Source organism: Mus musculus, chromosome 17 (genome assembly GCF_000001635.26).
Source record: "Mus musculus strain C57BL/6J chromosome 17, GRCm38.p6 C57BL/6J".
In the NCBI taxonomy this organism is placed as follows: domain Eukaryota; kingdom Metazoa; phylum Chordata; class Mammalia; order Rodentia; family Muridae; genus Mus; species Mus musculus.
In genome coordinates this window covers 75,252,941-75,280,300 of record NC_000083.6, presented here as the reverse complement: position 1 = coordinate 75,280,300, position 27,360 = coordinate 75,252,941, and the positions used below count along the sequence as shown (strand labels likewise).

The following is a 27,360-nucleotide window of genomic DNA, read 5'->3' as shown; positions in this document are numbered from 1 at the left end:
TACCCCCTCCCACTACATGTGTATGTGTATGTGTGTGGGTGGGTGGGTGTTGCAGGTGCTCACACCCATGCACTAGCACATACGCGTGCACACACACTTGTGCTTGCCCATGCATCTTCATCTATGTCTGTGTGCATGTAGGGAACAGAGGTTGACATGAGGTCTCTTCCTAGCTCACTCTTCGCCTTATCTTTTGAGAAAGTCTCTTTTCTTTCAGAGTCTCAAGTACAGTTACAATTAACTATACCATAAACGAGAAGAACAGAGGTGAGTTGTGACAGGTTAGTATAGGCAGCTTTCTGGAATACTTATAAGCCCAGTGATTTCTCCCTTGTATCATTTAGAACTAAGCTCAAAATCAACAAATTTGCATGCTACTGTATATGACCAATCTTTCAAGATGTTATAGCCATGGAAGCCAAATATGCAAATCTGTTGGACTTCTTTCAGACTCATTGTAGTATGATATCTCCCAATATACACATAAATCATTCCATAATCATCATTTCCTTCTTTGGGATTCTTATAACATGTGTATGAGAACATATGGTATACACTAACAATTGAAACACTATTTAAAAATTGTATATTTCTGCAGCTATCTATCTGTCAAGCAAGTTTTAAAACCTAATATACTTTTGGCAATGGAATGAATGATATATAAGTGAAAGCCATTTAATAACTATATAATTTTCATAGAATCAAATAAAGACTCAAAGGGTACAGAGAAGCTGTAGTGTTACATAAAGAGGACACCACTTCAGCAAACGTTCACACTTCCTATTCCTGCTCCCACCTCATGCTGTTCAACTCAACACTGATGACCTTTTCTCTAAAAATTCTAAGAAACAACACTTAAGTATTTGATTGTGGCCTCCAAGGGCAAGCAATGTTTTTAATCTAACTTTACCTAATTTTAATCTAATTTGACCCGAATGTTTGTGTTAAGTTTCAGTTGAATTAGTGAGTGCCTGGCTTACTTTTATATGCATTCTGAGAATAACCCATTGCGTGCACACAGCAGAGTCTTTCTTCCCACAGTCCACGCAACCAGTTAGCTCTCTGAACTCTGCTCATCATTTTTCTTCTCTCCATATTTTGGCTTCTGTGGCAACGGATGGTGCCCCCTCCACACATCCCTGAGATCTCTTAGCGATCACTCTCTGAGCACTGAGAATAGCAACACCCGTTTAGAGAATCCAATTTGATCTCTAATATGTATGTCCTAAAGTTAAAATCAAAACCAAACAAACCAAAAAAAGACCTATACATATCCTTAAAAAAATGTCTTGATGAGAAAAGAACATAAAACGATGAGAGAATTACCTTCTCAGGAGGTGCTGTTACCACTAAAACCAGAAGAGAGAGGTGAGAATTAGTACAGTGAGCAGAGCACAACCCACTCATCAGATTTCAGATTTCAAAAGGAATTAGGAAGCCAGTATCTCCCCCAAACAATTACGAAGCAAATTAAGTCAAACGTGGAATGCCAATCGCCTGGTACCTGGGAGGATTTTACACATGAACGACGAAGAACTTTTTGTGCCTCTCATTGTTCAGCTATCAAGGTTCAGAGATCAAAGGTTCAGAGACATTCATTCAAAATTAAGAAAATTAACCTCAAGTTTAAAGAAAACACTTCCTGAAAAGTTGTTCAATGCTTAATCTTGAGTTTGGGCAACTTCCCGTGTTTTAGAAAACAAATGCTTCCAGTACTCAGAAACCCATCTGAAGTCAGTGTTCAAAAAGAATGACAATGTTTCATAGAGACAGGAAAATGGGTACTGCATTTTTTAAAATATAATCCAGGCTTCTGATTATTGTCATGCTAACTGAATCGAACAAAAGCCACACCTCATAAGTCAATAAGAGACAATTACTACTTAGCATTAATATAATTAGCAACTTAACTATTACTCAATCAGTAATGTTATTGTGGTGGGGGTGAGGTCTTCATATTTTTGAAATGCTTGTTTTCATTAAGCAATTCCTAGCACTGGTCAACAGCTTTGTTTATTACTTGGAATTTTCTGAGTCACTATGTTTCCTTAACTATTAGCAAATAAATTGGATGTATTAATTCCAGGAAGAAATGAGCCTACCAGATAAATTAAAAGCACCACTCTTTCAAGGGGAGGAAGCTAACTGTCTTTCTACCCTATGCAACCCATTGTTAAGGAATTCTAGAGACAGATCCATACTTATGCCTACCTCCTTCTGCTAAACAAAGGATGAGCAACCAAGCCCCGTGGTTCTCAACCTTCCAAATGCTACGACCCTTTAACCACCCTTATGTTGGGGTGACTCCCAACCACAAAAGTTACTTCATAACTGCAATTTTGCTACTGTTATGAATCACAATGTAAATATCTGATAAGCAGGATGGTCTTAGGAGAACTCTGTGAAAGAATTCTTCAACCCCCAAAGGGGTTGTGACCCACGGGCTGGGAATGGCTGACCTAGGTAGACAGAGACAATACCAGGTGAGGTCCTACTTGCTCTGCTTACCCAAGAAAGAATTATACCACAGTAAGTGACCCAGTAGATATTGGCCAGAAGGCACCATGCTCAGAGCCCAGAACAACCTCTGCTACTAGGGAAGGAGGTAATGCCTAGTTCCCACATGACTCACAAATGGGCAAATCTTTACCTAAGAATTAATGGCAAAAGCCAACAAGAACATTTTGTTTTATTTATGTTTTTAGAGGAAAGAGATACATTCCTTACAGACCAAAACCTGTTCCATTTTTCAGGAACAAGGCTTTTCTGTGGTAATCAAAATAGTCAATATACATTATACACTAAGGAGAGAAGAAAATATTTCTTGGGGAGAGGGCAAGCAGAGATTAAAACTAGAGATCACTAGACTTTCTGCCCTTAGTCATGGGTCCCATTATACAATTTTTATGACACACAACAAGTCATGTCTCTGAATCTGTCACAAGGTAAATGAGAGGACTTTCCCACAGCCCTCCCAGATGCCTGAGCTGTCTGGTTCCTACTTTCTGGCCTGTCACCTGGCAGCATCCCTCCTGCCAGCTACCACCTCACAAAAGCTCAGTCCACCAACATTTTTAAGCCTGTGGATTCTCCTTTATACAGTAGAATTCTGGACACGGAAATGAATTTGTACTGTTCCCTGAAGACAAAAATTCCTCTCCAGGAATAAACATTAAGTTACTATAGCTCCTAAACTGCAAAACATTGCTCTGGAATTCCTATGGAGTATTGTTACCCACTAGGAACACACACCACAGGGTGCCTCTCAGTCAGGCAAAATGGTCCATACTGGATCTAAGGATGTATTCAATATTCAGGGACCTTTTTAGTATAGTGTGTGTGTGTGTGTGTGTGTGTGTGTGTGTGTGTGTGTGTGTATGTGGACCTTTTTAGTATAGTGTGTGTGTGTGTGTGTGTGTGTGTGTGTGTGGACCTTTTTAGTATAGTGTGTGTGTGTGTGTGTGTGTGTGTGTGTGTGTAATAAAAGTCAAAGGACATTCACACTGCTAAACATCCTACAACATCCAATATAGCTTCCTCATCCATTAAAGAATTACACAATTGAAAATGTCAGCATCATTAAGGATCAGAGGCATGCTCTAAAGGGATAAAAACAAACACCAAAGTACAGATACAGAGATGTCTGGCTAGAACCCACATCCAACATGGAAGCTCACCTTCGGGCTCCGCCCCTCTCGGCCCGTGTTCCCACGAGGAGGTCAGGGCCTCCACAGGCTCTTCCTTGGCTGGGAGAGGTGGAGGATGAGTACTTTTAGCAACAGGTTGAGTGTTCTTTGGCTTGACATATACAGCTTCTTTACCTATATGCTGATGGATTGGCCTGCGTCTATGAACGCCAGAAACCGTATAACCCATTCCACCAGGACAGATTTCCTTAAAAGCAGCTAGATTTGGGATGGGAAAATATTCCTTTTAAAAATCTAACAGTACAAACTTACAGAGGAAAATATCATGATGAATATCTCTTAATAAATCATCACTAATATAGGTACATTTCAAAACTTGAGAAACAGATGCAAAATGTAAGCAAATTGCTTAAATTTCTGATAGACTTGCGTATTTACAAGAAAAATTTTAACTTTTACTTTAAACATTTATTCATCTATTAATTCCTTATCCTACCCAACTAGGATATATATTTAGCATGAATTTTATATATTGTATTTATATTCTAGTAGCCGATATGCCACTATGTAGACTACATTATGTATGTAAACTACATTACATAAAAAGATATGTACTATACTAGGAGTCGTTTTAACTACAGGTGACAACTATCTAACATGTGAGTATGAAATATCACCAACAGTCAGGCTTTCTCCTTTCCTCTGCTCTTGTCCTTTCAGTGATTATTAATGAAGAACTCAGCGAACATCTAAGTTAAATGACGAGCAAGAAGGTGTTCACTATATTCAGGGACATAGGGGACTGAAACCCTCCTGACTTGTGTCCAGTTGGTAAATCCAAGGACTCAGACAGAATGCCACGCTATATATGGAATGGGGGTACTGGTGATGAAGAGGCAGAGAGGGGGGTGTCTTTGAAGAGGACCTTCAGGTAGTGAGGAGAAAGCCGAAACACTAGGGACAAGTCAGAGGCTATAGTCAGAAGCCAAAGCAAGAAGAAAATGCCAGAGTGAGCTGTGTGCAGTTCTCTCTGTGGTCAGGGACAGCCAGCAAATCTGGTCAGATTCATCATGCAGAGGACAACGGGACATTCTGTACCATGGACTCATCACTCTGGTCAGGAAAAATGTCTTTAAAATGCCTTTCCCCCCCCCGCCCCCCTCTGAGTGGACTGCGGATGATGTGTGATTTGCAGACCTCTAGCAGCAAACCCTGGGGCGGGTAGAGTGTGGCAGACAGACGCAAACTCTACATCATCACTGGGCTCTTGGGATTGGAAGCAAATTGCCAAACGTAAACAAAGGGGCTTATGGTCAAGTTTTTGTTTCTACTTTTAAAATTGAAAGTAAAGTAAATCATTTCTCATTTTTACAGAACAAGAAATCGTCTATTGAATGGACTGGGCCTGGAATTAGTCCTTAATCAAAAGAAAACTCTACAATATTCCCTTAAAGCTGAGATGCTGTTTTTCTGCAGATTCACTCACTCAATGGCGGAATCTACTAAGACAGAGAATTCTTAATTTTAAAAAAAAATGGACAGTACCAGAACAAAGCATGGTTTTCTAGCAAAGCACACATTTGATTAAAATCATCCCATGAGCAAAACTTAAATACAAAAAATTGTATGATTAATACCATAATGAAATTGTACTTTGGGAAGAGGCCCTGATGAACATTCCCCATCTTAGTTACACTTCATGTAAGGATTAAAACCCTGACAAAATTGACCTTAAGGAGAGATGTGGGCCTATGAATGGCAAAGCTTTGTTAGTAATAAGTGTGTCAGAAGGCACAAGAGGGTGCTAGAGCCTGTGGGAGGAGTCTAAAAGCATCCATCTATCAGTTCATTGACAATAAACTCCTATTTTTGCCGTAGCTGTTCCTTTTGACTCTAACCACTACCAAAGGTGAACTATGATACTAAAATTTACATTTAAATCCTATCTACTCTTGTGTGATTTACTACACAATGTCGTGTAAGACACCTAGAGATTTAATGCGTGTTCCTATAAGGGAAGTTCCTCTAAAGTAAGCAATTTAGTGTGATGCTTGGCACCCGTACCAAGCCAGTGAAATCGATGCCACGCCTTCCTTGATCTTATGATGCCCAGTGCTTGCAGGTCATGCCTCCTTTTCTTCCACTGAACTCCTGACTCTGCTTGGGAGTTTATTGATTCCTCATACTCTCATAGTTGAATACAATTCTTTGTATTTCCAATTAGAGAAATCAAGTGCAATTTTAATAACTGAATAAATAAGTCAATGTCCACTGGGCTGTAAAACCATGGACAGCAAACCACTAGGAAAGCACATTGCCTAGTAGAGCTTTCTGGTTTTATACTTAAATATCAGTCCTCATTCTAGAAGCTGATAATAAAATACAAGGGTTTATCTTCTTAGCTTAACATGTAAAAAGAAATCCATAAATAATGGGGAATTCCTATGTACATTTTCTTTTCTGACTTGAACTTCTCCAACTCTGCTTTCTTCAGAAATAATACAAACACATAATACTATTAAAAGCTAAACTCAGAAACCTAAAGTAACCCAAACTGCTGAGGTCACTTTGTTCCCGGAGCTGGGAACATTAGTGTATATACAGGTGGTTACGGCTTACCTGTGCCTGGGAGGGGACATTTCTCACAATGTGGGCCCCAGGCCTTGCCCACACTACAACAGCAGATCTGCTTGGTGAGATGAACAGAGAGAGGGTGCATACAATGCCTTCCAGGACTGACAAGGCGGTAACAGGGCCCTTTCTCTTCTGAGATCACAGGGGGATCCGCTAAAGAAAGAGACAAGCCTGATGTCACTGAAGAAACAAGTCAGATCGATTTTAAGTTAACATAAGATGGTCCTCACAGCATGGATGACAAACCTTGCTTTAAGATAAATCAATCTAGATTCTGGGAATAATTTGTTAAGTGTTCATTCTCTAAATCATCTTGGTGTCAGAGCAGCAAATACTCTTAATTAATTATTCCTGTCTCTGGCTGGATTCTATTTTTAACAAATATTAATATAGGAATGTGTGTTTAAGTTAAACATTTCCACCATTAGCTAGCTATCTAACCAACCTAGTCATCTATGACTAATCACAATTTTGACCAACTGTTTCCTGAGACTGGAGTAAAAAGTTGGCTCTAAATCAATGGCTGATGAATGTCCAGGCACCATGGAAAATCAGCAGCAAGCTTAGTACCACAAACCAGCAGCTGGGTAGCTGTCCCAGAAGCTCAGGAATTCTCACCCAAGGCCAGAGAACATACATGGCAGACAGGGAGTGGTTGCTGATCGGCTGAGATACACAAAGTCTCAGTGTGGCAAGCACATCAGAGTAGGCAAACTCTCAAGCCCTCATTCTATGCTGCAAAGGTAACCAAGCTGTTATCATCTGACTCCTGTCTCCTCACCCTGATCTTCTAATGTAAATCAGGAGTGAGTGCACTTCATTCAAATGCTGGCACAAGAGGCAAAGTCGAGAGCAAGACACAGCCTTGCCTTTCAGCTGTATATCTCTTAATGCATGCATAGTGCATGGTTGGGGTAGTACGTGCTACAGGACCAGATTCTGTGTGAGACAACACTGTCAGGTTAGCCCCAGGTTGGTGGCCTCCTGTCTGTTTCCCCATCTCAGCCATACCTTTTCTCTCTTATGGTGTCATCCCAATTGCCTTTTCTCCAGCCCCTGGTACTCACAATTCAATCCAACTTTTTTGCCCTTCCTGCTTAGATGCACATTTCCACCTTTCCAACAGGACTGACTTTCCAGGTTAGATGCTCTGAGAATAATCTGAATAATGAAGTCAGATGGCAGATGAAGACGCAAGGGACATGGGTGGCTCTCAAATGTGAATCTACCACTCGCCTGTCCCCCCCCCCCAATTTTCAGGAAACCTGCTGTGTGATGATGGAATGGGAAATGTGCCCCCTAGTTTACAGCATTTGGAAACTTGGTCCCCGATTGGCAGTACTGTTTGGGGAAGTTTAGATAGTAAAGTTTTCCTGGAGGAAGTGTGTCACTGGGCACAGGCTCTGAGATTACACACATGCACATCTCACTACTACCAGTTTCCTTTATTTTCATTCAACTTGTGGTTCAAGTTGTGAGGTCCCAGTCTCCTGTTTCTCTTGCTATGCCTGACCCTTGCTGTCCCAAACACTATGGACTCTAACCCTTTGGAAATGGAGGCAAATTAAACTTTGTCTTCCTTAAGTCGCCTTGGTCATAGTGTTTTATCCATAGTACGCAACAAAAGGTATTAATACACTTATCTTTCCTGACCCTTATTCTTTCATATTTTCATTTACATAACACTTTCTAGGTTTATGGGAAACTCATTTTGATTGGAAATAATGACTAAGTTTGTGTATGAACAAGGCTAAGCACTATGACTTAGGTATTTAAACAGATACTGGATTGTCGGTTGTTTTTGGAGTCGTCTGGGTTTTACTGCTATTTCATACAACACTGATATTTAAGCCAGAGGACTTTGACTGAAGATATTTATCCTCTATGATATGAATGGGCTTCACCCAATCTGTTCAAACATATACAAGAAAAAAAATACTGATCTGCATTGAGCAAGAATAAATTCTGTCAGTCAGCTCCCTTCAGTAGCAAGCTACTACATCAGCTTTTTCTGAGTGGAAAGTCTGCCAACTACTCTGTCAGTCAACCAGTTACCTGAAATAAAGGCACCCTCCTCTTACTTTTGCAAAAACATGTGTGATGTGCCTGCATGTTCATACTTATAAATGTATGCATTACCATGCAAGAAAGAATATTCACTCGTACTTATTTTTTATATGGAAGGGATATTTCTTTCAAGGAATTGGCTCCTGGACACATACTTATCCTGTTAGTTCTGGATTTTTGTTTGGTTGGTTTTATTTTTAATGCTAAATTATGTACTGGCCAAGCCTCAACTTTTTTGCTTATAAAGAATAGGGTCAGTATGTACACTCATCTATGATATTCTAAATCCTTGACACACTGTAGACACAGAATGCATGTTAAGACACCTATAACAATATAAAACCCAGCTCTCTCTGCTCTATCAAGAACACATGCGCCCAACTCAGCCATTACTTAGTAACAGAAGTTCAACAAAGAAAAGAGAGAGATTACAAGGGAACTGAGGGTTGGAGGATAGGGAGTGGATGGAAAAACAGAACACCCCTGAAGATTCCAAACCCACACATGTACTGAGGGTGTGGATCAGTGGCAAAGCATGTGCAAGGTCATGAGTTCAAGCACTCATATGGCAAAAAATTGACGGAACAAAATAAGCATAATAACCTTCACAAAATATGTCTAATAAAGCCAGCTCTGGTATGGCTTCTAAAATAAGTGGGCAGACAGAACTATCTGGAGCCTTCCTTCTTCTGTCCACTCTCTGGTTCCTGTGCAAGCGAGCCATGAAAGGTCGAAGGTCACAGACTAAATATAAAAGAAAGCTTAGCAGCGGGGTAATAGTTCCTCTGTTTGGACTGACTAATGTCTTCCTCAGGCAGTGTGGATGCAAATGTTCCTATTGTCTCAGAATGTTCTACCAGACAGCTGTTCAGCTGAATGGTCAGCACGATTTTTTTTTTCTGTATATGTGTGTGTCCAATTCCTTCATATAATCTGGGCCAGATTATACATATTTTAAGGATTATTAGCCCAACAGTCTCTGTTCCAACTCACTATCTGTGCCATGATTATCACAAAAGCAGCCTTAGACAACATGTATGTGGATATGGCTATGTACCAATAAAACATTATTTACAAAACCAGACAATAGGCTGGTTCCATTCATAGACTGCGATTTTCCCAACTGCTGACCTAGAACCCAGAACCTTGGATGCCCAAATCCTAGTTTTAAATCTCAACTGTTGATTACTACTTAGGTGATCTGGTGAGGTTTCTAGAACTCTCTTTGCCTTAATTTCCAACATGTGAGACATGAGCAATAATTACAATCTTGGTAAAGTGGGTGGGGAAACTAAATAAAAATCCTAAACAAGACTGGCACGTTAGAAAGGACTCGCCCTTCTTTGTCTCATGACCTCTAGGGTGATGGTAGAAGTTCCTGAGCAGATCTCCTCCCTGGCCTCCTTTAACTCCAAGTTCAAGGGTAGAGAACACATAAAACATTAAAAGCCCCAAGACAGATTGCTTTCATCTGGGGCCCTTTCCTGAACCTCAGCTGCAGACATCAGAAGATGCATAAATGCCTGCAGAAGAACAAGTGCAGTTCAGAAGGCAGAAAGTCTTCCCCCAATTGAATCTACTTTTCTCCACACGACTGTGATAAACCCAAGCTTTTCACTTTGTCCCACAAGATAGGCAGGGGCAGGCTTGGAGGACACTGGTCCAGCTCCCTAAACACAGGTGAGAAGAGGCAGCAACTGTCAGCCACCTCCTCTTCTCTTCTGTTTGACCTCACAAGGTCAAGGGCAGAGCGTGGGCAAGGCAAGAATGGCAAATGGTTGCACCCTTCAGCTGGAGTCAAAGAACGCCAAGGGTGTTCACCTCACAGCATTCAGGAACACCAAGAACTTCCCAGAGATCCTAGTGACTGCCAAGTACACTTCTTAAGAGTTCAGAGTCAGCCACACATTTTATGACCAGGATGTACCCTAATTTCATGCTGCTTAAGCAAATGCTATCAGTCTCTACGGCATGCTTACACATTCAAGCTCTGTGTGTATGTGTGCGCGCACACACACAAGCATACTCGCTCCTTTCCCAATTCCTTTGCTACTCTGTCATGACTATGAAGGATACACTAGTTGTCCCCACTTATTGAGAACATCACATTCTCCCCTGATTCTTTCCAACTGGCTTTAGATTCCTCGTCAGTTTCTTTATAGAGTTCATAAACAAATCTGGACAAATAGGTACAAATCACAAACTCTGAAGGAATTGGACACACATTCATGATAGCATATGTGGTAAATTCACAGATGAAAAAAAGAAAGGAAGAAAGAAAGAAAGAAAGAAAGAAAGAAAGAAAGAAAGAAAGAAAGAAAGAAAGAAAGAAAGAAAGAAAGACAGACATACATCTGTGGTCTCCATGCTGGTAAAGGGCCCAATTTTAACTCTGAGTTCTAAACTGGAACACTTAACTAGCAACAAATATCACTTAATACTTATCATTTCAGCTGTTTGCAGCTGACCCGTAAAATTGAATTATTTATTTTTCAAATAAGAATGGATGGTTGTTTAATAAGTTCAGAATTATTTGGGCAATGGCAAGAAAAATACACTCTGAAGAGCTATGCAAGTATTTCAAGAGTCACATTGGCAGGTTTCTACAATTTCATTAAAGCCTGGATGCCTGCCCTTCATCATGCTAGACATGAGATCTTGTCAAACTCACAAGTCTACGGCCGGTTCTCCAAGTTAACCTAATCTGCAACCAGATTAGGTTGTGAGAACTCTAACCAGACTGGGTAAGATAAAAATGAATTTACAACTAACACTGCATCAAATTTTTTTAACAATAAATGCTGCTTAAATTAGAACCTGTCTAAATATTCTCTTATGTAGTTCAAAGTGCCCGAAAGATACCTCTAAATTATCTGGATATTCCCGACAGCTTTGTTTGTTCCCTAACATTCCAAATCCTGACATCAGTTTTCAAATGTGCTCTGTATGAGAACTTTACAGTCTAATTTAACAAACTCCAAAATGCCTTCTGGCTAGGTGTCCGTCTGCTTCAGATCAGAACCAATCATAAAAGAACACACAGAGAGGAAGAGAGAGAGAGAGAGAGAGAGAGAGAGAGAGAAAGCAAGAGAGGGAAAAAAAAAGACTTACGTGCACAATTTCCTAATCTGCATTTGTCAGTTTTAAAAGGAAAACAGCACTAATTAGTAACAACATTTCAAAAGGCTTACATCCAGCAAACAGAACTGTCAGCTTGGCATGATTTCATTTCCTCTCTCTGTACAGCAGAGCTTAGAGGACAGTCAGCTGGGCTGGAGCTGAAGGGCCAAGTCCTCATGAAGACTGTTTTCGCTTGATCAAATATGAGGCAGCTTCATAAGCACCAAGCCCACATCAGAATAAATTCAAAAAGCCTAGCTGGACAGAAACGGGCAGAATTGCTCTTAAAGGCACCTCAAACTACTGTGAAGTCTTTAAGCTTCGGATGACCATATACTTTTTCAAATGTGCAGTGTTTACCTATTTTCCTAATGATGATCAGGGTTACCATAAAATGTGGTCATCTTTTAAAATTCTGCATTTGGAGACCTGGAGAGATGGTTCAGGGGTTTAAGAGCACTGGCCGGTCTTCCAGTGGACCCAGGTTCTATTTCCAGCACCCACATGGAAGCTCACAATTATCTGTAACTCCAGTTCCAGGAGGTCCAGTGTCATCTTCTAGCTTCTGTGGGCACCAGGCATGCATGTGGTGCAAGGATATGCATGGAGACAAAACACCCGTATACATTAGAATATAGACTGATATTTTTTTAGTCTGAATTTAAGGCTAGGGAAGAGAGCTTATTTGGTAACATGCTCACTCTGCAATAATGGGAACTGATCCCTAGAGTCCATATAAAAAAAGCTAGGTGTGTGGCCACTGTTAACAATCCCAGTGCTGAAGAGGCAGAGATAGGTGTGTCCCTAGGACTTCCTGGCCAATCAATCTAGCGTAGTTGTTAAGTTCCAGGCCAGTGAAAGTCCTTGTCCCCCCCAAAAAAGCAAGATAAATGGTACCTGAGATATGATACTTGAGGTTGTTCTCTTGTCTAAACACATACACCACGCATATATACATACTATACACACACGCAGGCAATGCAAACATGCATGTAGCACACAGCAATACACACAGCACACACCACGTATGCACAGCAAACACACACGTGCATTGTGCGAGAGCGCGCGCGCACACACACACACACACACACACACACACACACACACACAGAGGTCACCCTCTTTAGGACTTTTTACCTCAGGTGCCTCCAACCTAATTGTCAGACAGATTGTATAATGTATAATGATCATGTAAACACCCAAATGAATATACTGGATTCATTTTCATGAAGATAGGGCCTATTGGGTGAGATCATAAATCAGTATTATGTGACCTCATAGGAGACTGTTGCCTTTACTCTATAGGAAAGCAAACCCCAGGGACATTCCTTAACCAGTAGCATCCCAGGGACATTCCTTAACTAGTAGCATCCCAGGGACATTCCTTAACTAGTAGCATCCACCACTTTGAGGGCCTTTTGGAGATTTAGAGGATATCAAAGCAGAGCCAGAAAATCTGAATGATTTTCCAGGCTTTTCTAACTGAGAAAGTACAGTGAAACCTCATAAAAACAGACTCCAGTGGCTCAGGATTTGCAATAATTAAAGGCAGAAGCCGAGGCCAAGCTTGATTTAGCCTGAAGAAGGCTTAAATATTTATAAAGGAAAAATCCGTTTTTATCTCCCCAAACCACAAGGACTGATACACCTTTTTAAATAAACCTCCTTCTCCTTCTCCCTTCTCCCCCTCCTCTCCCTCCCTCTCCCTCTCTCCCCTCTCTCTCCCTCACCTTTCTTCCTTCATTCCTTTCCTGCTCCTCCCCATCTTCTGTTGTTGTTGCCTGAATTTTTTTTTTTGAGACAGAATAAAAAATATCGGTCTCTATCTCTCATCTTTGCTTAGTCCTGGAACTGTCTCTGCAATGTAGATTAGGCTGGCTTTGAACTCCAGGATCCACCTGTCTATGCCTCCTGAGTGCTGGGATCATAGGTATATACCACCACAGCCTAGAGAGAACTCTTTTCATTTTTATCCAAGTATGTTCCCTCTTTGTGATTATGCACTATTCTGAGTTTTAGTGTGAAGTACTTTTGAATGCAGTTAAAATACATCATGGAAAAGTTCCCATAACATAGATTTAGTTTACTAAATTGGGTTTGGTCTCCTTGCTCTTATCATTTTTTACTAACAGAATTTTCTCCCATAATTTTAATATTAGTTGAATATTTTCTTCCAAAGACATATGATTAAAACATAGAAAGCTGAATTGATTACTACTTACGAACACAACTTGAAAAGGTAGGGTCAGGCCCGAATCCCATTTTGCAGGAGCATCTGTAGCTGCCCATGGTATTCAAACACTCACCATTAGGGCATACACCTTGTAGCTGACATTCATTAATATCTGCAAGAAAATAAAAGCCTTTCAGATGGAGCAGCCCAGCCCTCGTGTGCAGATTCTGGGTGCACTCGTGTTCAATTTATGTCTCATAGTAATAATCATAGTTCAAGTAAACAAAGGGTGAATACAGTAGGATTAAAGGAATTAAAATTAAAATGACCAAATTGCAGTGTCATTCTAACCCAGAAATATGGCTGCTCTGACAAGACATCACATCCAAAGATTTTCAAGGTCCATACGATCCAACCAGAATACAGACATGCCCTTAGTACACACCTTTAATCTATAAAATGAAGGTAAGGTTAGTTTGTGGAAGGAAGGAAGCAGCCATGTTTGAAAGTGACATCTAATTGAGGGGCAGGCAAAGCGATGATTTCGAAAAAAATCTGACAGAATGAGTCAGAGATGGGATATGCCTAACCCATAGGAGAATAGGATAGAGAATATTTAAGAGAGTGAGGGAGAGAAAGGGGGCAAGGTGTCTAGCAGTTTTACAAAGACAGGTTGTAGAGCGAACAGGTGAAGACAGAATGAGCCAGAGAAGGAGGAGCCAGAAGATTAGAACAGATTGCCAGAGTTAGTTTGAGGCCAAGCAGAGTAATTTGGTCAGAAGCCGAGAGAAACCGGTTTGGATCAGACAGCATGGAGAGGACTTATGAGCCAAAATAGCTGAGTTGACCAGCCAGCCAGAGTTCAGAAAGAACTAGAAAGGGTGAGATTACTCAGCAGTCAGCCTCTATGACAACAATTACACCTGGTGAATAAAAGTTATTTTTACACTGAGTCTCTATGAAGCATCTGCAGTTGTATCATTAGTTCTGATATATATGTTATACTCCGGGTTCTGTCTTAGGTGCTGAAAATATACTAGTGTACAATATTGATCTATAGAGCCATCTTCGCAAAGCTTTTGCCTTAGCTTATGCTAAGCATTACCCAGTATACAGGGAGGCAGCCTCAGTCTGGAGGTATTGACATCCTAGATGTGCATAAAAGTATGAACTGTGAAAGCTGTAAAGAATAGTACAAGTTACCTAAACTAGAACAATTAGAAACTGGAATTCGTATCTGAAATTGCTTACAGAGACAGGCAAGCACTACTGAAAGAAGTCAGAGGCAGTGTTGGGAGGATGTGAGACTTCCTCAGGGTAGGAGGGAGGTGTGTGTGTGGCAGTGGGTCGGTGGGGGGGACAGTGATGGGACTGGGTTAGAAGACATATTCACATGGGTGGAGACTGAAGCATGAGCACAGAGATTGGCCAAGGGAAGGGACCAGGAAAATGGTAAGGCACGCAACTAAATGGAAAAATGTACAATGAGGTACATAGTTGGGAGACAGAGCTGCTACATGCCAGGCTAGGTTTGGCTTCAATCTTACTGAAAACAGAGAGATACATAGAAAGGTTTTGAGTAGGAAAGCAGTGTCATGAACAGCAAACTCCAAGGTAGTTCACCCGACCTGGCCAGCACATGGCTTGATGAGCAGAGAAGAACACTGAAGGAGCAGTGCAAATAGGAGGCTCGTGACAAGCCATGTGGGTAACACTGGGTAATCAGGAAGATGAGAGCACTGTTCACTTTAAAAATGAACAACTGATATGACTTGGAATTCAACTGAGAACCTAAGGCTGGAAAGTAGTGGAGAGGACTCAAAGATGTCAGGGGCTTTAGTCTAAGAAAAGAGGAAAGGTTTCATAAATGGAGAATGCCAGGAGGTGAGGAATTCTGTTTCACAGTTCAAGGTCCCATTGTGATACCCAAGCATAAACATCCAGCAGTAGAAGGTTCTGGAATAAAGTAAGAGTAGAATACTGTGCCTGGAAACAGATGCCCCATGGGCCAGTCCTGGAAAAATCAAAAGGATCTGAGAGGGGAAGATACAAGTGAGATGACTAAAATATAAAACAAAAGCCTTCATAGTCCTGTGTAAAGGTAATCAAGACTGAAAAAAAAAAGAATATGTTAAAAATGAAAAACTAGTAGCCATTTTTATTTGATCCAGTGTGGGCTATGAAGGTTAACAATTAACAGATGTTGGCCGTTAGCGTGCCTATGTCAAGGAACTTTCATGTCTTTCCATCACGAATTCTTCTGCAATCTTTTTATGGAGAGTCTTAAATTTATTAATTTCCTAAATTAAGATTGGACACAATGATAAAGTATTACAGAATCTTCACATCAAAATCAAATACTCCCCTTAATAAATCATTATTCAAGAAAATATTATTGAAACATAAATTCTAGAAGAATTTCTACAAAGTCATGGTTATTTACATTATAGGTATTTCCTCTAAGCCACACACTTTTAACATTTTCATTTCTAAGTTTTTTCACTGTCTGAGGTATTAGATTCCATGAGAACACTTTCATTTGAGTACATGTTGGATGCTGAGCAGTGCTTTTAGTTAACATCAGTGACAAAATGTACCTTGTTGCATGATATACAAATGAAAAATTAGTGCATATATGTTACATAAGATGTATCAAGCGCCAACTGGATGCATCTGGAAACAACTAGATTGTACCCAGAAGAAGACCTGGCCCAGCACCTGATCGTCCTATTCTTTTTTTTTTTTTTTTTTTTTTTTTTTGGACTGTGTACTGTGCTGGTAACAGTCTTTTCTATGTGGCATATAATTGAAACTATTCCCCCATAACTCACTCTTCTTAAGAAAACCACCATGAAGGACCAGGAAGAGTGCCAAGTCCAGTTGGAGCTTACACAGTACAAGCAAAGACTTTATCACAGGATCTAAGTAAAGCCTGAGGTTTGGGTAGCCAGCCAGTTGTGATCAGAAACACTGGACACAATCTCCACTCTTCTATTCCTCCTGCATGTCACTACGTGGTTACAAGTGTTAGCCTTCTTCTCCTATTCTGAGGCTTTTCTACAGCACACTCCATGGCTTCTTCTCGGGAATCAGAACTTTTCTTTGTTACCAGGCTTTTAATGCATTTATATCCCAGCCAGCCCCATTGTTGGCTGTCAGGTCAAGGTTGAAGGTCCTCTATTTTCTGACCCATGTCTAAATGTCTCATTTATAACAATTGCCTTGTTAGGCAACCATATGCTTTCCAATGCTTCCAGTGCTTTTCCTTTGGACCTCTTTACCACAACTCACAGACTTAACCATGTTGCCTTGGGACATAGAAATTAAAAGTTAAAAATAAACAAGAAATAGGAACTGAGAGACCCATAGTTGTAGATAGGTACAGGCAAGCAAATGGTGGGGGGTGGAGGTCATGAAAGATTCTCCTCATTTCCACTACTCTGGTCATCTTGGGCCACCAGTACCCCTGACCGCCACTTCCCCAACTGACCCTAGGAACCTTGCTTTAAGTATGGCCTTCATGAACACACTCACAGCTGCCAGAAAGAGCCATGCTTTCTTCAGCAGCCGACTGCACATTTCCTACAACATCACAATTAGAGATTCATTCTATTTTGAACTTTCTTCTATTTATTTCATATACACTAAAATATCTCCATCTGAAGTACACAGCTAAATGTCCCCAAGTGTGTTAACACTTAAAAAGGTATATGAGAGGGTTTGAATGTAAGAAAGAGATGGGAGAAATGTTGTAATTTAAATAAGATCTTGAAAATAAACAAACAACAAAAGAAATACAAGCGTGCATGTACTATGTGGTCATTATCAAGGTCATGATTAGGAACATTCCCAAAGTCTTAAGAGATGACGCAGAGGTTAAGCGCAAATACTGCTCTTACAGAGGACCTGAGTTCAGTTCCCAACACCCTTGTTGACTACTCATCTCCAGCTCCAGGAGACTTGACACGCTTTGGCCTCTACAGCCACCTGAATTCATGAAGATGCCCATACAGAGACATGTACATTGTACATATAATTTTAAACAAACAAACAAACAATTCATTGCCTCAGAAAGTCCCTTCCCAGGTGGCATCACTGCACCGTGGCTGGCGACTATTACAACTGTTGTCACCTTGCCTATTCTTGAACTGCACATAAAATGAATAATACTGTTCATTTTGTCTAACTAGTTTTACTATTTACTATAAAGTGCTTCAGTGCTGTTACATATAGTAGCTTGGTCTTTTCATTGTGTGTTGTATGTTGTATGTTATTCTGGAGGGAAACCAAACTTAACCATTTAAATACTACATTGGTTATTTCTCATTTGGGGCTGTTGTTATTAATTATTTGTGAGCATTCACAAATACATGTGTGTACGTGTGTGTGTGTGTGTGTGTGTGTGTGTGTGTGTATGGGAATAGACAGGAAGACCTCAATACTTATTCTCTTGAGTATGCATTTACATGTTTATATTTACTTTAAGCTGTTGTCCAAAAGCTATGCCAATTTCCACTCCCAGTTGACAAGTCCTTGTCAACTTAGTATTAATCTTTCTACTGAATTCAGTCATTTTGAAAGAGTGCAGTGCTGGGCCATATGGCTTTAGTCTGTTCTCAAATGAGAACTGACACAGAATACTTTTTAATATACTTCTTAGTCATTTAAAGGTCAATCCTTCCTCTACAATGCAAACACTTACAGAGAGTGTTACTGGTTTGGGGTATTGCTGCCCTCTTCGTTTTGCTTTATTTTGTTTGAAATGAGGTTTTACTCTGTAGTGCCAGACTAGCCTTGAATTCATTGTATAGCCCAGGCTGGCCTCAAACTCACAGAATCCTCCTGTTTTACCATCCTAAAACCTAGGACTTTGGGTGTAAGCCACCATGCTCATATCTATGAGAATGGTCTATGACCCTTAAAGGGAGATGTGGTATATTTCTACCCAGAGAGCATCTGGTTTTTCAAAGGGACTAGGAAACTCAAAAAGGATAGATATCAGAGATACTAAACATTCTGAAAGTAATTCCATTGACAAAAGATTGCCCTGCCCAGACTTACAGTACACACTAAAAAGTTCAGATGTGGAGAAAAAAAAACATTATAAAGTAAGGCAGTCTGAAAAACAGATGATATGAAAATGACTATGTAACACTAAGATGGTTTGGTTTACTCCTCTATGTCTATATCATCAATGCACAAATCAAATTTTGGGAAGGATTTCATTCCCAAATTTTCAACACCCAAAGGTAAATGATTACAGCAAAATCTATATGGATACGCTCTTTTTTCTTGCCATCCTTTCTCCCATCCCTGCTATAACTGGAGAAGTATGTAGATAGATAGTCTATACCCTTTGTGTTAAAAGAAAAGCAAAAAGCAAAATGCTCACCACTTATGACTGTGTATTGAGTGTTTCAGAAGTTAATGAGAAACACAAGCAACTATTCATAAGACTTCCTGAGGTAGTCACGTCCCTTTCAACTTATCTAAATAAATGGAAGGGAACTGGAGATCCACAAGAAGATGAAGGACAAAACACAGGTTAAACTGAACATATTTCATCCAGAAACATTAAGCTTAAGGACCACTCTAAGCAAAGATGGTATCTAGCCAAAGTTTAACAACCGTATGAAATGTGACCGGTAAATTGTGAATTATAATTCCACCCAGACTTCAATCCTAAGGCTATTTTCCTTATTTAAGAAAATCTTCTCCCAGCACTACATACATTCAAGGAGAAAATCTTCTAACTCGATTATAAAATATAAGTTAAGCGACAATTGCCAAATATAATAGAGATCAGGACTCTCATATTTCATGGGGTCAACCACATTTATTTAATATACTCAGACTAAGTCAAAAGTGCTTTAATACTCAGCTTAAAATACAAAATAGGTAAACAACTGGTTTACTCCTTTTTTGTCCTCAACGGGCCATCATTGTCTCTGAAAGTCCATATGGTCCTAAACTCATCAGGAACAGCAGGACCACTACACATAGGACCATTCACCTGGCTTAAGAACCATGACTTAAAGGCAGAGGGAGGTGCACTCGTATGGTCACCCACAAATATATTTTTATCTCAAGAAGCTCTCCCATGGTAGGAAGGACTAGGTATTCGCAGAAGCAGAGAGAAGAGGTATACATGGCTCTGTGTCAAAGAAGCCGAACTAGTGGAGCTACATATAGTTCACAGGAAGATCTCCATTTTCTCCCCTTGCAAGGCTTTCTACCTATACAGATTACCAGTGTAGCTCTGACTTTCTGTTCTAAAGTTTGAGAATGCAGAACTGTCTAAGTGGTTGAATACTGGCTACATTCCTAAAACTTAACCTAAGACGAATGGTCTTCAAAGAGTTGAGGATATAACTCGGTGATAGAGTGACTGACTAGTACATGCAATGACTTTAATTTGATACCCAGAACTAAAGAAAAAAAATGCCACACAATCTATCATTGGGAGCACAAGGTCCTTGTGCTCACAGGTAGTATTAGAGAAGCCAGGAATGCTAAACACTTAAGAGTTTTCTGCCCAGAAGGCTGGGAATGGACATGGACAATAGCCTAGATGCACCCTGTACTATCTAAGTGGCTAACAGCCCAGATGACCTCTGCATTATCTGTATGACCAATATCACACCAGATCCTTCCCTGGGTCCTTAAGATAACACATGTAGCCTATCTCTACAAGTCATCTTTATGGAAGAATTCGACTGTGTTTGAGGAGAGTTTCGATATAATCATGCCTCTTTGATATTGTGGAATTGCGATCCACCAGAAAAGTTTTTTCTAACTTGTTCTGTACTTAAAGATGCCTAAAATAAACTGCCTGGTATCAGACTCTCAAAGTTTGAACCAATGCTGTCTCCTGCGTCATGCTGAGCTGCAGTTCCTTCTGGCCTCTCATGGACTGTTAGGCTGCCAGCCCCAGTGTTTGTTGAGACCTCCACAGTATATTTACTCCATAGCACAGAAATATACAACTCAAGAAAATAGATAATCAGAGATTCTCCTCAAACAGCCTAAGGATCCAGTCCTGGAGAATGGAGTAATCAGACAGGAAGATGCGGTGAGACTCTTCTTCCTTTTCATGTATATGTGTAAAGATCAGCCCTGTCCTTTGAACTTTACCACTATCGTGGATGGTGGTAAGTCATGAATGGTCACTACCACTTTATGAAATAATTTGTAAACCACAAGTCACTGTTTAAAGGAGTAAGGGGTTGACAAATCTAATAGGAGAAATATTCCACGAAGACCCAGCCTTTGGTGTAAGAAAGATATTAAATTTTGTTACTTGGAGCAGTTCACTCAAATTCCCTCCATCTCCGTTTCCTACCCTTGTCACATGAGGGGTCTGACATAGATAATCCCCACAGTTACTTGTACTTTAAATATTCTTTAACTTCAAAATGACTGGCCAGTTTCTAGGGTTGAAAATGCTAGAGGATACATTAACTAGTGATACTTTGAATGGTGTAGATGTACTCATGAGAAATAAATACATCTTCACTCACCTATTTCCTATAAGAAAATATGTATGTTTAAGCAAGTGACTAATAATTTCCTGCCTTTCGGTAACACAAGTTGACATAGGATATGAGGTGTGTCTGGTCACTAATAGGCATTGGGTACAAGATGAAAGTCGCCTATGAGGATCTTTATGCTGTGAAGGAAAAGCATGAGGCTTTCTGGAGACTTAGCAGTATATACTTAGCCTTGCTGATGAATAGAAATCCTGTTGTGGGATTCCATCAGCAGTAGAACATGCATTTGAAGACAGAAAAAAATGCCTTGAGATAAATGCTTTCCTCAGCCAGATGGATGAGTTGACTATTTAAGAATGTACAGAGGTGTGCTGGATAGTTTTTAATGTCAACTTGACAAGCTAGAGTCATCTGAGAGAAAATGCCTCTATAAGATGGGGTTTTAGTCATGCCTGTAAGGCATTTTCTTAATTAGTGGTTGATGAGGAGTGCAGTCCCTGAGCAATCAATCGTGGGTTCTTTAAGAAAACAGGCTGAGCAAGCAATAAGGAGTGAGCCCGTATGAATCACACCTCCATAGCCTCTGCATAAGCTCCTCCCTCCAGGTTCCTGCCCTGTTTGTGTTCTGTCTTGACTTCCTTCAATGATGAACAGTGCTATAAAATTTAAGCCAAAGGGAGCCTTTCCTCTGAAACTTGCTTTTGATCATGGGGTTTCATCTAACTAAGGCAAGTGAGATGGGGGATATGGGTGTCTGTAAAGTGCTCGTTGTCCGAGCATGGGGACCCGAGTGCAACCCCCATTATCCACATAAAAAACTCAAGCACCTTGGGTCACACTTACAATCTCATTATTGGTGAGGTAGACACTTTGGTGTCTTGGTGGGGCTTGCAGGCCATTTAGTATAGCTGAATCAACAAGCTTCAGGTTTCATGAGAGACCTTGTCTCAATGTGTGTGCTTCACTAATTTTAGGTAGAGGAAGACTAAGAACTCTCTAAGAGGACCAAGGTATTTCTTAAACTTCCAAAGAAGAAGATACGCACTAGGATGTGGTACTCTGGTGGCACACGATGACATTACATAGAGTACATACAAGCTTTGACACTTTAAAGGGATTTTCTTTCCAGATCTTCAGCCTCCAGTGTTTCCCTTGAAATGAACTCTCTGGTGGTCTTCCAGGAATTGAACCTGAGCCTTCAGGAATTCTATCAAGTGCTGAACCACTGAGCTGATCTCCATTCTTGATGTTCCCTTAAGAATACATCTACCAACTTTTCATTTATATCTCCCCTCCTTTGCTCAGTACCTTCTTGCTTTTCACCAAGTCCAAGCACACCCTTGCCTACCCAGAGGCACTCAGGAAACATTACCTTCACTATAAAATTCTCACTGGCATCAAAAGAATCAACAATTCCTAGGTATTGCCCCCTCCAGAGGAACACATAAGAAAGGCAGTAAGTCTGGTCTGTTTCACAGAGAAGTTGGAATTTGCTTCACAGGTTACGTGGATGACGTTTTATTAACTGAATGATCCATCCCTATGATCCCTAGGTTTCTATCAAATCAAGTCCATTTCTAATACAGATAAATTTAACATGAATCTACTGGGAAATATTTGGTTTACTCCTAAAATGCAGGTGCTAGCCTGAACATGTGAGTCTTTCACAATTATTTCAGAAGACGAATAAAGGAAAAAGTTGGATAAACAACGTACTAGAGCAAAGCAATTGTACTAGAGGTATTCTGTATAAAACAAAAGCCTGCTGCAACCTCTGTTAAAAGAGATGCCCTGTGCAAAATTATGTTCATAGAAACTGTATGATCTACACACAGCACAGTAAAAATCGCAAAGACCTTGGAGAAGGTCCCCAATTTCTTATTTTTGGATTCTTTGGTTTCTTGGGAAGAATCTGGGTGGAAGGTAGGTGAAACAAAATAAATATTCAATGTTTTATAGCATTAAATTATCATGTATGAGTGACCCTATTCTTAGTTTGTACCAATGAATTATCTGCATTATTTCCCAAATACAGAGACTTATCACCTAATGTATGATTCCATTTCTTTCTAGAGAATTTCCTTACCACAATGAAACTGAAGGGACTTCCTATAGTCAAAGCTGGGTAGCAAGACTGTATGGAGAAGTCAGTGAAGACTTCAGAGCAGAGGGGAAGTCCTGGGAGTTGGGGGGGGGGGGGGCTCTGAATAACAACAGTGATACATGGCATTCTCACAGCAGTCAGAGTAATAGCTGTGTTGGCCACATGCTGCTAAGTGCAGGAGGAGGAGAAAAAGGAATAAGAGAACAGAGAAAGAAGGGGAGGAGGAGGAAAATAAGCAAGGAGGAGGCATAGAAAATACATTAAAAATTGAAAATTTTCTAAAGGTACAAAACTAATCTATAGTTACAAGAGTAAGAACACTGATTACTTCTGGAATAGAAGAAAGTAAAATTTCTGGGGGAAACAGGTCAGTTGTAGGGTACAGGACATAGTCTATTTGTTGACCTGGGGAATAACTATCCAAGTATGTTTGCTTCGTGATAATGCGTTGAACTAGACAGCATGCAACTCTACCTTTGTATCTGTGCACTATTCTACACATGGATTACACACTCATAAAGAGTTTGTAAATGCAATTGCAGGTGAGTTTCATTTACCAACAAATATGATCCTTAAAAAATGTGCAATTTATTTTTTTTAAGACTAACTAAATTCTGTTATAGCTACACGTTAGGGGGACATTTTACCTATAAAGAGCCAGTCAGTGGAAGTTTGAGCAATGAGTATCACTGCCCAAATTCAGTACAAGTTCTGTTCATTTATTTTGCTCAAGTAAAACAACCAGGATAATAATAAAATGGTAGCAAAAGAAAGGGTGATGGGCAAGCCCTTCTTAACTCCTTTGAGAGGCTCATTCTGAGTCACTTACAGCTCAGTGAGGTGGGCAAGTGAATTAAGCAAATTACATCCTGCTTACTCAACCTGCTGGACTCGTGTATCTTACCCACAGCTCATGACAAACCTTCTGTTCAGCTCAGGAATGCCCTGTGTGTATTTTCAGAACAGTGAATCACTGAAAAGGTTTTCAAAACCATCTATTAAAAAACCAGCATGCATGCTACCAGTGTTAAAAGGTGTAAGGCATCTTATGGTTACATAGTTTGACACAATCTGAAGTACTTGGACAGGTTTTTGAAGGGCAGAAAACAGTTATGTTGACTTTTGTATCTGTAAAGTCATGAAACTGGTAAGTGATTTTAGGGGTAGCGAGAAATGTTAGCTTTCAAAAAATTGTTTAGCACTTAGACTTATAGCTAACTTGGTTTAGAGGACAGGGTCGTGTGTAGATCAGGTTTGCCTCTAATTCACTATAGGTAAGAGCATGACTTTGAACTATTCATTTTGTTATCCCTAGCTCCTAAAGTGCTGGGATTACAAATGTTATCATCATGGCCAGTTCAGTGGTGCTGAGGGTTAAACTCAGACACCAGTCAAACATACTACTATTGAGTTGTATAGCCTCACCCCCCCCATACTGCACACATCTGCATTTTAAATGCTCTTATCTCATGGTAGAGTGATGGTAAGGAAAGGCACTATGGAAGAGAGAAGTGTCTAGCATTTGATACTTCAATCAAAAGAGTAGGCATTCTCATTACTGTCTCCATGAGCAAAACATTCAAATGGCAGATGAAGAACACTCTAGATCTACCAGGAAACACAGCTAAATTTCTGGTTATGAAAGATGAAACAGATTATACCAATTCCATCATGCAGAGGACAGAGGGGCAGCTTTCAGAGAGGCATGTATATATATGCCATAAATCATTCTCTTGAAAAGATAATTACTGAATCACTAGAGGAGAGAGAGAGAAGAAAAGCTTTAAGGGCAATGATTTGAAAGCTTCTCAAATTAATGTGCGCACAGTTGGCTCTTTGTTTTCAGCGCACGTTGGTAAAAGATGCTCTGGGATATGAATTCACTTTGTTGAAGGAAATAATGTAACTCTAGTTATTAATCACTTTAATTTTAAATGTGCTTTGTAAACAGAGAGGACTGGAGACTGCGAGAACAATGTGGAAAGCACACGTAATTACATGCTTAATGGGTTCCTTTTGAATTTCTGTTGGGGATAACAAAATCAAAGAGCTTCAAGGCTCTAGGAAACCTAAGTGTATATATGTAATTCGAGGAAGTTCTATTTCATTTTGCCAACTAATAATGTCACAAAGGGAGGGAAATTAAGCTTTGCTCTCAATAGCAATTACAGGAGATTATGCCGAATGAAATCATATTGTTTCATGAGTCAAACTTCTCTGTAGTGTAATTTAGCAGTGCCTTCCTGAGGCACCACAAAATAGAATGTTCTGTGATACTTCAATCCAGAATCCTTGCCAGAAAGCATAATGCTGCTTTGCAGACTTCCTCCAGAGACCGACATGAGCCAGGATCTGGTGTTACTAACGAACCACCATGAGATTCCCTCAGCAGGGACCACACTTGCTAAAGATCACCCAGCCATACCAAGCAGAGGAGACTACAAGACCCACAAGCATCTTCTGGAGAAATTTCCAGTCTTTTAAAATAACAACTTGCAAAGTTTTACCTCTAACTACCTCTTCTCCCCAGACAGGATCTTTGAATATAGCCCAGTACATCTTAGAACTCATCCTTCTCCTGCCTCTTTCTCCTGAGTGCTGAGATTAGAGTCAAATACTACTGTTCCCAGTCTGCAGTCTCCTAATCTCTGCGCGTTTGTATGTTTGTGTGTGTGTGCATGTGTGTGTGTGTGTGTGTGTGTATGTGTGTATGTGTGTGCCCGAGTGCACATGCAAGTGCACATTCCCATGCACACATGTGAGTGTGTGTGTTACCAAATATGAATGTAATGTATAATATGAAACCATTGCCCATCTTGATCAGAAGAAAGACATATGTAATAACCGTTTTTTTTTAATTAAACAGAACCAAGCTAATGGCCTTGTCCTTAACAAACTCTCATATCAGACAGCAGGCCTTCTATTTTAATTAGCTAGTATCTATTAGGAGGACTTTGTAAACATGTGTGAACCTTATTCTGTGGCCGTTGTGCATGTAGACACACAGGTGGCTGAAGAGTGTAATGGAGAGTGGGTTCTTTATTGCTAGTCATATGGCTAGCTATTCAAAAAGCTCTTGATTCTTTCTGTTGTGCGTATCAATTTCTAATTGATAGTAATCATTTCTAGATCTCACTGGCCCATCTGAAGACTGAATGGAAAAGCAAGCTCCTAAAGCAATAGCTCTTAGAAAGTGTTAACTCTCACTCTATACAGAATGTGTTAGCTCACATTCCATGCGATAAAGTGTGGTCGTCAATAGCTTCACTCCACCTGGTCTCATGCTTAGCCTATACTGAACAGGATATCTGATCCCTATAGACCTCAATGTATCCATTTGCAATATATACACAGTATGATCTGCTTCACAAACACACTTGAAAGACTAACAGATAGTGCCGCATAAGCACATTGTTCTAGAGAAATGACTGGGATGAAATAAACTGATGTTAGAGTACAATTAATTAATTAATTAATTAATCATTAAGAAAATTCAAGTTTGAGGTCAGCCTTTTCCCTACAGAGTTCTAAGCTGGCCAGGGCTACATAGTGAAAAAATGAAGAAAGAAAGAAACAAGAAAATTGGTCACTTGTTTACCACTTTATAAAGTTCTGGACACTAACTGTGCTTAGAGTTTAGACACAGAATTTATGAAGAATCACTGAAAAATCTTACTTTTATTCCTAAGCCATCTATACTTGTCCCAGTTAAAAATAAACCATAATAACTCTTATTAACAATAACTAAATCATTTCTTCATTCATGCCATTTTTAAAAAATCTGTAATGAACTCTAGACTCTAAGTTCATGAATCAGTAAAGCTGGGCTCTCATTGGAAGCCATAGACAACCAAGAAACTTTGAAGTAAATTCTTAGAACACGACATAAAGAAATAATTTACAGACTAAGTATGAAGAAATCCTAGCGCTGCCTGAGGACTCTTGGCAGTGGTTCCCCTAAGTAACTAGATGAAAATTTGATGATATTAGTCCTGAAGCAGGCACTGGTCAAATTGAGATATGCTTTCAACTCTACCCAGCCACACAGAAGACATCTAACCTCTCAGTGTGGCTTTAGGTTTTTCACTTCTAGGCCCAAGACTTGATAAATTATGAGGTCTTCCC

General features: G+C 40.0%; 1 protein-coding gene across 14 annotated transcripts in view; it reads right to left on the bottom strand.

The window, feature by feature from the left end:
- Ltbp1 (latent transforming growth factor beta binding protein 1) overlaps positions 1–27,360 on the bottom strand; it is a 387,033-nt gene that overhangs the window by 112,212 nt on the left and 247,461 nt on the right. For 9 of the 14 annotated variants that reach the window (XM_006524348.4, XM_030249831.1, XM_006524351.3 and 6 more), the window contains 4 exons: positions 13,691–13,813; positions 6,267–6,434; positions 3,678–3,905; positions 1,327–1,349 (listed from right to left, as the gene is read on the bottom strand). In XM_006524348.4, coding sequence (XP_006524411.1) covers positions 1,327–1,349; positions 3,678–3,905; positions 6,267–6,434; positions 13,691–13,813 — 542 coding nt within the window. The remainder of the gene's footprint in view (positions 1–1,326; positions 1,350–3,677; positions 3,906–6,266; positions 6,435–13,690; positions 13,814–27,360) is intronic. The other 5 variants (XM_006524350.4, XM_017317493.2, NM_001331237.1 and 2 more) reach the window with 1 other exon arrangement.